Here is a 14,264-nt window from a genome sequence, read left to right as displayed (position 1 = left end):
ATCTATTTGTTTAAATGTTGATTAAATCCCTAAACATTTAATAATCCATCTTTATACATTTTTGCCTGGCATCATTATACTAAATAAACATTTAGGTCAGAATTTTTTGAAGTAGCATCAATTTAGGTTATGATTTTATATCTATATATCTTATTTTATTTTATTTAGGCTCTGTATTTAACAGTTAAATTGCAAAATTAGAAAAAGTCAGGCAGCTTCTCTTAAACAATAAACTATTGAGTAATATTAACAGCTGGAAGATTAGATCCAGAAGCTGTAAACCACACGAACTGGACTAATTGTGTTCCTCAGCCCTCCTTTACTATTTGTGCTTTCTCCTAAACATTTAAGGTCTTTTTTTTGTGTATATAAAAAAGTGCATTGTTCACATGTGTAAACCAATGGAAACCCCTTAACTCTCCATCTGCTGATTTCACAAGGTTTTTTATGTAGCCAACACACACAGTCTAAGAGTAAAGATGTGATTTTTCAAGGACATGAAATGCAATTTGGAGTTAACAGACAGCAAAATCTGGCAGACAGGTACCTAACTCTGGTATAGTTTTGCAAACCTTTTCCTTAAGGCTCAGCCATATGTTATAGATCTTAGAAAAACGAATAATGAAAAACAGCCTTATACCAGTATTCCTTTTTTATCCCACTATTAACTTTAAGAGTATTCTTAAAAGAAACTAATCTTTTCCTAAAAACCATTTGATTAATCCTCTTCTAGTCTTCAGGCATAAAACTGAAATAAGGTCAACCACCTTAACACATTGGCAGTTGAATCTCTCCTATCTTATGCAGGAAGTAAAACTACAACAATCAGAAACACAAAATCTGGTAATTCCGGTGCATCGACTGTGCACCAGCTTTGATTCTAGCAGAAAGAAATAACCTTGCTTTTTTATCACCACATCGCACACATGCAGAGAAAACTCGGTAGGAATGTAAAGCAAATGAACTAATGAACTTAATTAACACACAGAAAATAAAAGAACTACCCTGCAGATGTGTATTTGTAGTGAAATCAGTCAGCAAATGAACAAGTAGTTATGACAAAATTTTATCTGACTTCCTCCTGTCACTGGGGTCAGAAGTACAAAAACTGGGTAGGAACTAAATTATAAATCTTTTTTCTAAAATTAATGGGGTTTTTTGTTTGTTGGTAAGAAACAAAGCACAAGTTATTATTACTGCTGCACTGAGTAAAGCCCAGCACCAGCCCCACTGCTGAGCACCCCCCTCCTGAGATCATGGGAACCCAGAAAGAGCCCAGCCCTGCCTGAGGGATCCTGCCCTGGCTCTGCGCAGGTTTGTGTGCACAGAGCCCAGTTAAGGTGACACAGGTGACACAGTGAGCCAAGGGCTCAGCAGCCACCCCAGCCTGTGGCTGCAGGCTCAGGGTGCCTCACCACCCATGGCAGCAGCTTTCTGTCACCTTGGTGCATTCTCACCCTTCAAAAGTCCAGTTTGCAGTGGTTTGATGAAGTGAGGTTCAGAGGCTCTCTCCTCCCACCCATGTGGTTGTATCAGCTGCATATGCAACAAATTCTTAGGTACGTGGCAGCTCCAGGGAAGTTTTCCACTTCAGAGCCTCTTCCAGGGTTCTGAGCACCAAACCCCCCAGGGTTTCTGTGAACCACAACAAGGCACTTCACAGCTTAGGAAACACCCCCAAGCACAGAGGTGGTGAAAGATCAAGAGGCCAAATTTCAATTACCAATAATTACAAAACACCTGGATTTTTTTTAATAGCTCATCTCCTAGCAGAAGATGATACCCTCTTCATTATCTTTCTCCAAATTCTTTTCTCTCTTAGCAAACAGCTAAGCCAAGGAAACTAAAGGATGATTGTAGAACCACTCCAAAACCTGCAACAGCCAATACTCTTGTCCTCTTGCTGGGTATATGGGAATGGCAGTTGGCCTCTATGCTGGGGGGTTTTCCATTATGTGAAAGTGACAAAATCAGGGGAATGGCTTCATTTTAAACAAAGGTGAGCACAGAGACATTCCCATATAAAGGAAGCAATTCTTTGCACCTGTGAATATATTGTGACAGGGCAACTTGCTGCAGTAATACAAATGGTAACTTATTTTACATCCCCAAATGCATTAGGCATGACTAAAGAAATTCCACTTATAAACTTGAAAATAATATTTAATAAACAGAACGACTTGCACCCATACCCACAAGGTAAGAAAACCCTGGACTGCGACTCAAATATAAGTAGCATTTAGAGGGTTATTTCCTTATAACCTCACATCCCTAATAGAAAAAAAAAAAGAATCTCCCAAGCCCTAAGTATTGCAAGGTAAATCTTTAAGGTCTGCTCTCACTGATTCATAGTTTGGCCATTACTCAAACATGCAATGTATAATGCTGATGAGTTAAACATCACATCACCCATTTTGATTTATTTCTTTCAATTCTCTGGGAATTTTATTTGTGTTTATAACTACAAGGTCAGTGGTGCCAATAGATTCAGTCCAGGGATAGATAGTTGAGTGCTTAAACCATTACACAGAATTACAGTGTATTGATTAGAATACTTATGGAATAACTAAGGACAAAACTAATAATGTTACTAAGAAAAATGCCCAGAAGGGATCAGGTTTAGTCCAACCAAGTAATACAATTTCAGCATTGCTGAAGAGAATACCAGCAGTCTAAAAGGTGAACCCTTACAGTTATTATTTTCTTTAACTTGCTATTACTATTACTTTCTTTAACTTGACTCTTCTACAGTCAATAAAAATATTAATATTATTTTATTTCTCCCTTCCATCATTTTTATGTACTAAAACATTATTATCTATGCTGTCCTCAGGACACAGAAGAGCAAATCCACCACAGTGTTTCTGTGAACCATAGCAAGGCAGTTCACATCTTACAAAACACACTCACAAGCACAGAGCTAGTAAAAGATCAGGAGGTCAAGTTTCAGTTAACAATAATTACAAATTATTTTTTTTAGTTGAACATCTCCTAGCAGAAGATGTTACCCTCTTTATTGTCATTCTCCAAAGCAAGAAAACCACTTTCTTTATTTGCTCTCTGAACTTCCAGAGTATCTGAGCACAAAGAGCACAGGCTGGTGCTGTATCACATATCACTAATTCAAAGCATTTAATCCTGTCTTCCACACATCGGCCAAAGCAATACAAATGCCAAGAAATTCCTCTTTGATAGCAGAATTGTATACACTGTACATTATATAAGCCTTCTGTCCCCTTCCACGTGAATGTACACTATCAAATCATCCTGGCCATTACTTTCTATTGAGCAGATGGTATTATGAGATTTTTGATAAAGAACAACAATCACCCAGGAAGGGTTGCAAAGGGGTCGCTGAGACCAAGATTAACAATTGATTAGCTTTAATGGACCGTGACAGTAATAAACAACAGAGCTCCACACAAAGATTTGATTGTCCTGTTAATGCTGCTGACACAAATGGCTTTTAACTGGCTTCCTGAAAGTGTTAATATCACCAGAGCCCCGCAAATGAAGGACTTTGTCAAAGTGAGAACTGTCCTGCAATGAAGAAACATTTACTGCAGCCCTCTAAAACATCTTCTATAAAGTGTGTTTCTGATTTATTCAGACAATGGTTCCAATTTCTCCAAGGCTTAAAGTTCAACAAAATGAAACGCAGCACACCTCCGCAAGGCTGGAGTATAATAGAACTCTAAAGCATTTGAATAGAGAACTCAGCACTCCTCAAATATACAATAATGTGAATGATCATTTTCAGTGGGCTCATTTTATCCTCACTTGAGCCGGGGCTGGCAGAACTCAGTATCACAGCCTTCTAAACTCAATTTTTTACGCTTGGTTCTGATAAGTTGACTCTACTATTTTTTTCCTTTCTGCACAGAAATCAGTAATTTGTATCATATTTTCATTAAAATAAAGTGGTTTGTGATTACTGGAAATAACCATGGCAAAATTTAAAAACAAATCCGAAAAGATCAGCTGATTTCTTAGATACATGTATGGAAAAATGTCTGTGGAAAAAGTCTCTGTTTCCTTTAATTCTTCAGGCCCAAAATTTAAATAGACTTATGGCAAATATTCACAGAAGGTTTTATAATTAAAACTAGGTAGAGGCAAAGTAGGCAAAACTCCACCTAACACGTCATTCATGGATCTAGGAATTCAATTAAAGGTAAGGAGGTATTTACTCACCTAAGCATTGAGTAAGACTTTCTGTTAAACTTTTAATGTCAGGTTAAATTACTCGGTTTCTAAAATCAACCTTTTTCTTTTTTTTTTTTTTAAATTATGTGTCTTATTCAGAAAAGGCTTTTGTTTTAGCCATTTTTAGCTGTGAGCTGCCACAGTGCTGCTCCCTCCGGTCTTATTCCTAACGGGAACACACAGCAGTGGTGCAGCTCTAAGGGCTCCTAGGAAAGAAAAACCAGTGTCTGCTCCAGACACAGATCCAAGCACAAACCACTTGCACAAACCAAGGCCAAGCTAATCCCATCCCTGTGGGTCCCACCCCATCTGCAAACTCGACTCTCTGCAGAGCAGCTCCTCACCAGCAGCGACACAACATGAGGTTAATTGCTGGGTTTAAAATGTGATCTCGACAGATATGCAAGGGAATTTAAATGAAATCTCTGAAAGAGTAAAAGCCACCTGCTTGGTGTCCCATCACACGAGCACTAAGTGCGTAACCTGTCAAAATACTGAGCCAGAATTCATTAACTCCATTTTCTGTAATCAGCATCCTCTTATTACTCGCATGCTTGGCTTTCTTCAAGCAAGCTGTTGTATAAACCATTAGTTATACTCTGATGATAAACATTCAAGAAAGTAATTATTTCCTACCTGTAAGTCAGCATCAAATTCATGTTTCAGGTAAGCATCTTCTGCAGCTTCAACAAGACGCTGAAAAAAAAAATAACGTGTTTTTTAAACAATAGAAAACAACTTTACAACCCAGTATAAAAATGAAGATTGTTTGAGCACTGTGCAATTCATCTGCTCTCATACTTTACTCAATAGAAATAAATAATTCAATTTTTTAAAAAGAAATACAGGACCAAGTTTTTTAAACCCTCAGTACCCACTGATGGTGGTACAGAACTCTAAAACCTGCTCACCTATTAATAAATACAGAGATGAAAAAGTCTCTTTTTTCACCAGTGCTCAGCTTTTTGTATCTCCCAGTCTGAAATTATTTTTGAGAGAAAAAAAATAAAGTTGATTTCACATGGACTTTATTTTGCACATAGGAGCCCTTTTCAAATCTTCCTTAACAGTAAATAGGAGGAATTCCCCAATAATGCACTTGATTTCAAGAAACTGACAAAAAAATGAATTTCTAAATTACACATCAACTATAAATGATAAGAAAAATACAGACTAGGTTTGTTTACTGAGCAGGCTGAAATACTACCTTAACGTGATACATTATCACAAGATTTTTCTGCAATTACAGAACTAACATGTACTGAGTGGCAGCAATTCAGTAGTATTTTTGCCCTCTTAACAATATCCAGAACTCCTTGTAGTAGTTATTTTTCCTCACCATTATCATCTGATAGGAAAAAGCATGGTTGCACCAAAACATAGCTACCTGAACCATTTAATTCATAAAGGGGTTTGCTGCAGATTCTGTTGGGGATTGACATTATACCCTTTCTAAGGTTTTACTCAGCATTCTTTATACTTCAGAGTATTTTAACCATGGAAGAAACTCCTCCTAGTTTTTATTTAATCTACCTGAACATTCATATATGTACAAGGCAAAATCAAACAAAGAATAACAAAGAATACTCTGTGTCTTTTATTTTCTTTGCTCTACCAGACACTGGTACACATGGATGTTTTCACATATTTTACATCACAAAGCAAGGTCCAGACTCTCATTAACAATACGCAGATCGGGCAGCCATGCACACATTTTTTTCTCCCTTTTCATAGCAGTTTGCACATTTATCAAGTCTTGGATATAAATCAAAACGAAATCAGAATTCGTATTGATTGCTATACAGTTTGAGCTATAATGGAAACTGAACCAAGAAAAATATTTCTGGTTGCCAATGCAGAACAAATGGTTGAGCAGAATGCTGACAGTTTGAGCAGAGCCCCAGTGGCTGCAGGGAGGGTTTGTGCTCGTCAGGTCTGCGGAGGAGCAGCGAGTCCCAGCCTTGCTCTGCTGCTCCATCCCATCTCCCCCCTGCCCCATCTCACCCCCAGCTGCCCCATCCCATCTCCTCCATGGCTCCATCCCCATTCCCAGCTGTCCCATCCCATCTCCCCCTGTCCCAGCTCGCCCTCAGCTGCCCCATCCCATTTCCTCCTGATCCATCCCATCTCCCCCTGCCCCATCCCTTCTCCCCCTGCCCCATCCCTTCTCCCTCTGCTCCATATCCCATCTCCCTCTGCTCCATATCCCATCTCCCTCTGCTCCATCCCGTCTCCCGCATCCAGCACCAGCCCCAAAAATCCTGGGGCTTCTGCCAGGCTCCTGCCCCTTCCCTACACACCCCATGGGGAGGCTCTCCAGACTTTTCTTTGGTGCAGAATCACAACCTCAAACATACAGTTAAAAGCTGGAAATACTCCTGATGCCTCAGCTGATACAGAGAAGCAGAGGTCACCTTCCCAGAGCCCTGAGCTGGGAGTAGCTCCCTGACATTTGGCTGGCTCCAGCTTTAAACATCCTGTCCCACGAGAACCCAGCAGGTCACAGCTAACCAATTTGACCCAAACTGGAACTAAGCTGGGTCCAACACTGGGCAAATCAAACCAGAACTGAACTGGCAAAATGTCTGAGTTCACCTTGCTACGTACAGGGGCGAAAGAACCCAAAAATAACAATGCATCCCAACCTGCTGCAGGAGGGGAATCCAGGGGAAAACGTTTCAAATGGAACTGTGAACTTGTGTTGTTGTTCCCACTGCTCCTGTACAATCTGAATAGTACCAAGAACAGACCTTCAATGTGAAACATTAATGAACCTTCATTTGAGCCACAAATCTTTGTCTTTAGAATATAAAAAGGGAAATAACACAAATTTTCTCCTCTGAAGGGGAAGCCTTATAGCAGCTGAAATAAATCCGTACACATTTGAACATTCTCAGAAGCCCATCTTTAATCAGCATGCTAGTGACCTGCTGAAAGGATTTTACAAATACAGCCCTCATTTTTCAAACATGAAAAAAGCCTTTTATGTAAAATAACTACTCTAATTCAATGCATTACCTTTATTTTCCTTTATTATAAAGGCATAGGTGTATTGCTACTCTGTGCTCACCTGATACAAAAGTTCACGACTGATGAGTTTGAGAAAAAAAGTGAAAGGATCAAAAAATTCTTCATACAGAAAAGAATACACGGAAAAGGAAACAATGTTTTTCTTTTTGTGCTGAAATACTTACTTAATCATCAAAAGAAAAATTATTATAGTATTTCATGAGATACCAGTGATATTAGATATCAGTACCTAGCGGGCCAGAAAAATAATTCATGGCTTCTTATATAGTTTGTATTGATCCCAATGTGTTTCAATTACATTTTTGCCTCAGTGAAATAAATTTAAACTAAGATTTATCCCCACATATAAGAAATAACTAGAGAAGCATAAGATGGACAATAGTAGAAACATCTGGTAACAAGAGCAGCTCAGAAATGAAAAGTACTGCATTTTATTTCATTGAATTATTCATTAAGATTTCAGTTGTTACTTTTTTTTAATGTACATTTCAGCAACATTCTCTACAAGAAACTCAATGACAAAGAAGCAAAGTGTCTACTGACAGGAATTTTTCCTTGAAGCTGTAGAAACAAATACGTAAGCACATTCTGTGCTTTGCCCTCACAAAACTAAATTAAAAAATTAATCTTTTGGTACATGAAATGAAAAAAATACAAGCATGTGCTGCACTTTCTATGTGTCAGTCCTTAATCACAGTTTGCTTTAAGTATCTCAACACCATTATAAAGGAAACTATAAGAAATCTGGGAGAGCTACAGAAAAGGAAAGCCAATAATAAGTCCAACTCCACAAAATGACATATTAGTGGATATACACAAATTATATCAGAATGAAGAAATTGAATGCAAATGTTTCATGGGGTTTTGTTGTGTTTTGATGTGGGGGGCGGTGGGGAATTGGTTGGATTTTTTTTTTAAGAGGTCCCTAAAGGGATAAAGCACAATGGAAGAAATTCCTTAACACTCTGCAGGCAAAAACATAAAAACCACATGTAATAGCGCAACTTTTTTATATGGAAGGAAAAAGATCCCTTTAAAATATTTTAATAACTGAGCAGTTATCTACAAATGAGTTCTCAACATTAGCATGATTAACAATTTTAGCTTAATAGTTTATAATGACATTCTTAATAGAAATTCCAATATATTTTCATTTGAGTAACCATGCTCTCAAATCCTTGCTGGAGCAAGTAAATGCTTCCCAAGCTGTGGTTATCCTGCAGGGAATTGTGAGTTATCTGCATGCACTAACATGGAATGAATTATGAGTGCAGAGTGAGAATTGGTACACTAACACCATTCGAGGGTGTTTTTAGGGGAATTTAGCCCTAAATATGGAAAAGTGCCTCTGTGCACATAACCAGGCAGGTCAAGTGCAGCACACAATCTTTAGATAAAGCAATTATAATGTTCTAAGGCACAGCTCAATTGAGGTTCCACCAGTTAAGGAACTAATCCTTAGAACTTTCCCAACACACATAAACACGAGAAAGATGAAATGCCTGACCCAGAATATCACAATGCAACATGGACAAAAACAGGGCCTGAAGCAGGAGATGAACAAATAACATAATCAGAAAAATCTCACCAAAACATAAGCTCAATGTTTTGCATATTCAGTGGTACTGATGTTATAAATAACATAGAAAAAGCTGAGAGATGAAAAACAAATGTTTGTTACCTCACAGTAATTTTTTTAAAAAATAAATCACTGAGCTATCTCTCAAGTTACCTAACAAGGTAATTTCCTTGACAAATGGTTTTATAATTTCAGTGAACTGATATTAACAAATGAATTCTTTCAAGTTAGGTTGCTATAGATAGAGCAAAGGAAAGGTGAAACAGAATGGATGAGGCACAAGAATGCAACAAAAAATAAGGGGAAAAGGAACAGAAATGGTGAGAAAAGTGAAAATAAAAGCTGCAAATAACAATTTCAAGAAAAAAACATCAGACAAACATCCAGAGGGTAGGGTAGTTATTTTAGCTTCTGAGATATTTTCTCTTTTCATGCACTTTTTAAGGGTTTCAGATTACTTCTCAATGATTTTCCTTCATTAGAATCCCATTTTGAAGTTAGATTAAATAAATTCATAAGCATAACCAAATTTGAAACAGTTTCTGAACTCCTGAACTGTGGAGGGGTTACTAATCTTTATCCATGATTGCTGACAGAAGTTATGCCCTTCTCTCTTTTCAGCTATGAAATATCAAAAAAAAATTTCATTGTTTCCTTTCTATTTTTCTAAGATGAACCAAGTGCAACACATAAAACCAGAAATGCTTCTCAAAATTGGTCTTCTCAAAACCAAACAGTTACAAATCACAAAAAAAAAGCATAGAAAATATCTCAAATTAAATTTAACTAGTAACAGCTAAGTACTGGTATTATCTAAGTCCATAACATAAATAGTTTCTATTCAATAATGAAAATTTAATAACAATTCTTTAAAAAAATCCACTGGCATATCACAGTCATTAAAGAAGTGTAGACAAACCTGTAGGCTGCTCTTATATTCTAGCATCAAATGCATTCAACCAACAGCAAAAAATAGCCCTGAACCCTAACCAACTTTTGCATTATTTCCCATGGCATCAGATCTATTTGAGGTTTCTAAAAACATTAATATAACTTTGATGTTGATTTGAGATGTGTTTTGGAAGAAAAAATAATAATCATCATTTGTGTAACTTTAGCAGGTCTGTCTCTCTGACTCCTATATATGGAATTCTAAGCAAGATTTCTATCTTAATCAATGTAATGAACTCTGTTAAGAAAAACAGCAGATAACAAGAAAGGAAAACCTATGCCTGTTTTTAAAACCTTATTTCTTTCACATCTTGTAGCAAGGTTTCTGGTACATTACCAACCAAAAACCAGCAGCATTCTGTGTGCTGGAACACCAGTTTTCTGTGTGCAGAAAATACTTACAACTACCAGTGGTTACCCTTCTACAGGTGAAATATTCAGTGCAATTTTAATAGCCTTACTATTGATTTGCATGTCTAATTTCCAATAAAAATTTACAATAATTGAACTGTGAATATGCCAAAAATATTTCCTAAAGTGCTACCAGATAACTATTTAAACATAGTTCAGCAGTTGAAAGTATTCCTAGGAGAGAATTGATATTGGGTTTCCATCATCAGAGGAATTTTCCTCACTGGCTTCCCTGTGAGAAACCTACACTGTGCATGTGGGATCAGCAATAGATCACTGGACTTTAAGGACATTACCCAGGTACCTTCCTGTGACTTCCCCATTCTGGGGTTCATTTCAGACGTGAAAAAGGGGTTTTCCTCTCCAGGAAATCTGTAAGGCTGCAGGTGCTTTGAAAATTTCTGAAAAGGTGGGGCTGTTTTGAGAGAGAACAAGATTTATTAGCATTAAGTGAGCTCAGGTAATGTTCTGGCATAGTGCTAATTCTGCTGCAGGTCCTCCTTAGTTCCCTCAGAGTTCTGGGGCTTGCTCCTTTCACAGCTCATTTAGCAGACAAGGTAAAGAAGCCAGGAGAGATTTTGATGTTGTTCCTCAGCCTCACTTTTATTTCCCATGCCCAAACCCAGTATCACATCAGACAGCAGTGAATGCCCCAGGGTGCAAACAGGCCTCCCAATCTCAATGTTTTATCACAAAAAGCTTTGCACCTGTTTGCTGTAACACAGAGAGGAGCATCAGACACTGATGCTGACCTTGGAGGAATATTTGCTCCTCTCAGGAGCACACCAGCAGGGCAAGGACAGCAGCCTGCCAGTATGGCTGATTCAGTCCTTGAGGTGGGGACACACAAACACACACAGAAGGTCTCCTCTTTCCAGAAAGCCTGGCAGTGTATTTCATACCCCAAATTGTTCTCCTCAGCTGTGTGGTATTTTCCAGGGAATTTTAGCACTAAAATTGCTGTTGCTGTCATTAAGATGCGCTGAAAATTATTTGGTGCCTGTTGCCTTGCTATTCGAATTCCTAGTGCTTGTGGCTTAGGATAGATACCAATCTTGCAACAAATGCCATACAAAAACTGCCTGCTCTGTGACTACTATCAAATTCCACCGCAACTCAGCCAGACAATGCTCAGCCACACTAAGTGCAGCAAAGCACAATCAAAGCTGAAATTATAAATAAAGGATAAAAATAAATTAAAAGCTTAGCTTATGCAATTATCACAAATAACTTCAATTATCCACTTATGTTCATTCAAAACTGGCAGATATTCAGGTTGATTGTTGTTAGAGTGCAAGCTGGTTTTTTGAAGCAACAAGAGTTCAGCTTGGCACAGTGCTGGACAAAACAGAAATGAAACTGCAAGTGGAATAAAGTATGTGACATTCACTCGTTGCATAACAGTGGCTAAGACAATCCTGGAGTAATTAGATGCATTTCTGCTTAACTGAGATAGGCTGACACTATATTTAATTATGGCATCTGGAGTTTGCCAGGGCATTGAAGGAAGGCTCCATATGAAGAAGATAACACATTTGTCTTGTACCAAGTTCTTCAGTGCTCAAAGGCTGCACAAACCCAATATATGATATAAAATATGCAGATTATCAAATCTGCTCCTACCATGTTATTATGTCTAGCACAGAGCAGAATGAGGTGCTAAATAGGGTTTTATTCCATACTTTTAATTCCGTATGTCCCAGACATCAAGGAATCAGCTCAGCTGCAGACACAACTTAGAGCTGTTCCAGGGACATTTAAAATGTGATTTTTTTGCCTGGCTGGGGTACAAGCAACAGCCAGCTCCTTCAGCCACCTCTCCTGCCTCAGGGCCAAGAGGAAGATTCTTCAGAATTTTTCACCAACCACACATCCACCCAAGGTTGTGTAATTCTCTGGCAATACCTTTATTCATCCTTTTCTCTTCCCTTGCAACATGGGAATACAATTTGCAAAGTTTTACTTTCAATAAGTAGTTCACAACCAGTGCATTTTTCTCTTTCACATACATTTAAAAATTTAATGAAAATGTTACTTTGTAAAACACATTCCAAAAGCAAGGCCTGTGTATGAACCCATAGACTCACCTATTTACACACACCTTTAAATATTGTCAACACTAACCTGTGGGTGTCATTATGATCCTTTTTCCCTTCTCCTTTATTGAAACCCTAGATTAAAACATCTGATTTGTTAATCTTTTTCACACATTTAGGGTGCCACAGGTCATACTCTTTACCTGACTGTCACAATTGCTCCCCTGCTTGGATAACGCCAGACTGTCTTTTCTGCATTTGAAGACAGTGAGGATTTTCATGGCTGAGCAAAACCTGCTCCCCCTCAGCACCATTACTGGATGCTTGGCAGGTCTTGCTTGAGAAAGATTTAGGATAACTGTTTTCATGCTAATTCTTTTAATGCAAAATTCTCCTTTGGTAGAAGAATTTATCTCACCTAACCTCATCTATTTCAAAGTTAATCATCACTCCACTGAAGTCTCCTAACTTCATATGTAGAGACAGGAAACTCCAAAGGTGCTGCATGTTCCATTCTAAAAGAGCTCATAAGATACAGAAAGACCTTTGGAACTTTTCCTTCCCTCTTTTCCTCACTAGATGTTTAACTTTGTATGATTGAAACTGAGAGAGATAGATCCCACACCGTATGTGCAACACAAACAAGCTAAAGAGAAATGGGAATATTCCCATGTTCACTCAGTAGGGAAAGGACACTTGAAGCAGCACTTTGTCCTGCCAGCAGTCCTGGGGTGAGTCAAGGTGTTTCTGTTCTGTTTACATTTAGAAGCACCAAGTGAAATCTATTGTCTTTGCTTTGTTCCCTCACTCAGCTTTTTCCTCACCTCTGCACAAAGGCTCAGTCCCCCAAGTTAATTCAAATTCAACTTGCAATTTGTGGTCTGCTTCAACCAAACCAGTCATGATATACTGTCCTCCTTTCACTTTCCAGCCAGATTACTGTCGCACAACAGCAGAGGAAAAAACCCTCAAGATTTATTACTCCAAACAAAGGTCAGTTCCAGAGTTTGCAGGGACTGACTTCCATTGTCTAGCCCAGCACTCCATCACAAGGCACAGAGGCTTGTCTTCACTTTCAAACCAAGCAGTGCAATGTCCACTGGACTGGTTTTTAATTCTCACAGGGTCAGGATGTCAGTTGCCAATAGATTAACTTAAAAGGAAAATTTTAAAAAACTGAAAGAAAAACAAAACACCAAGTCCACAACTAAAAATTTCCCAGCTTCTTCTTGCAAGTAGAATTCTCTAAGATAGATATTGAGGCAAATACAACATTATTGTGAAGATGTGAGGAAAGCAACTGGTATCCATTTCTGAATGCATCAGTGGCAGATTTTGCAAGCATTCACCAAGACTTTGAAATCCAGTGTTACATCTCAAGTTAAATAGGGACAGATTCAATAATAGAACGTACCAAAATCTGCCCTCAAATACAGCCATGGCTTAGTCTGTTCCTTCCCTTACTGAACACAGACCTAGACCTACTCCTGTTTCTTTCCTATTCCTCTCTCCATATCCTGAGCTCATTAATACCACATTAGGTGACCCAAACTCCACTGTTAAAGCTTTTCATACTATCACTACTTCTTCCGTAGCACCTACCAGCTATTCTTTTTTCTTCTGCTTAACAGCTTTGGTGTGCACACTGTCAAGCATATTCATGAACAATCTTTTCTAGGTCTCTACCAATTCCTCACTCTGCTGACTTCCATTTCCAATTTTCCCTATTTCCTTTGGACTGTCATTAAGCACATCTAGAATATCTTGCAATAGCACAGTCTAATTCTTTCACCTTTGTCTCTTTAGACCATCTCATTCTTCCCCAGTCTCTGCTCTCCTTGTGGCAGAACCTTCCTCAGCCTCTCCTAAACCCACCAACAGCCCCCCTTGGCTGCAGACCCTCCCAAATTCCAGTGTCCCAAGGTGAGCACAGAGAGATGAGAGCTCTCTCCTGGCACATGGGCACCCTGACAGTGCCTCAGCAGAGAAAGACACTCTTTCCCCTGCCTGCCGCAGCCTAAGCAATAAGAAAGTAACAATCCAGCTGGGGG

General features: G+C 38.5%; 1 protein-coding gene across 3 annotated transcripts in view; it reads right to left on the bottom strand.

Annotated features, from left to right (window-relative positions):
* Positions 1–14,264, bottom strand: part of CACNA2D3 (calcium voltage-gated channel auxiliary subunit alpha2delta 3) — a 385,648-nt gene that overhangs the window by 260,163 nt on the left and 111,221 nt on the right. For all 3 annotated transcript variants that reach the window (XM_030956482.1, XM_030956483.1, XM_030956484.1), the window contains one exon: positions 4,843–4,902. In XM_030956482.1, the coding sequence (XP_030812342.1) occupies positions 4,843–4,902 (60 nt within the window). The remainder of the gene's footprint in view (positions 1–4,842; positions 4,903–14,264) is intronic.

This window comes from Camarhynchus parvulus, chromosome 12 (assembly GCF_901933205.1).
Source record: "Camarhynchus parvulus chromosome 12, STF_HiC, whole genome shotgun sequence".
Taxonomy (NCBI): Eukaryota; Metazoa; Chordata; class Aves; order Passeriformes; family Thraupidae; genus Camarhynchus; species Camarhynchus parvulus.
Note: the sequence above shows the minus strand (reverse complement) of the source record. Positions and strands in the feature narration are given on the sequence as shown.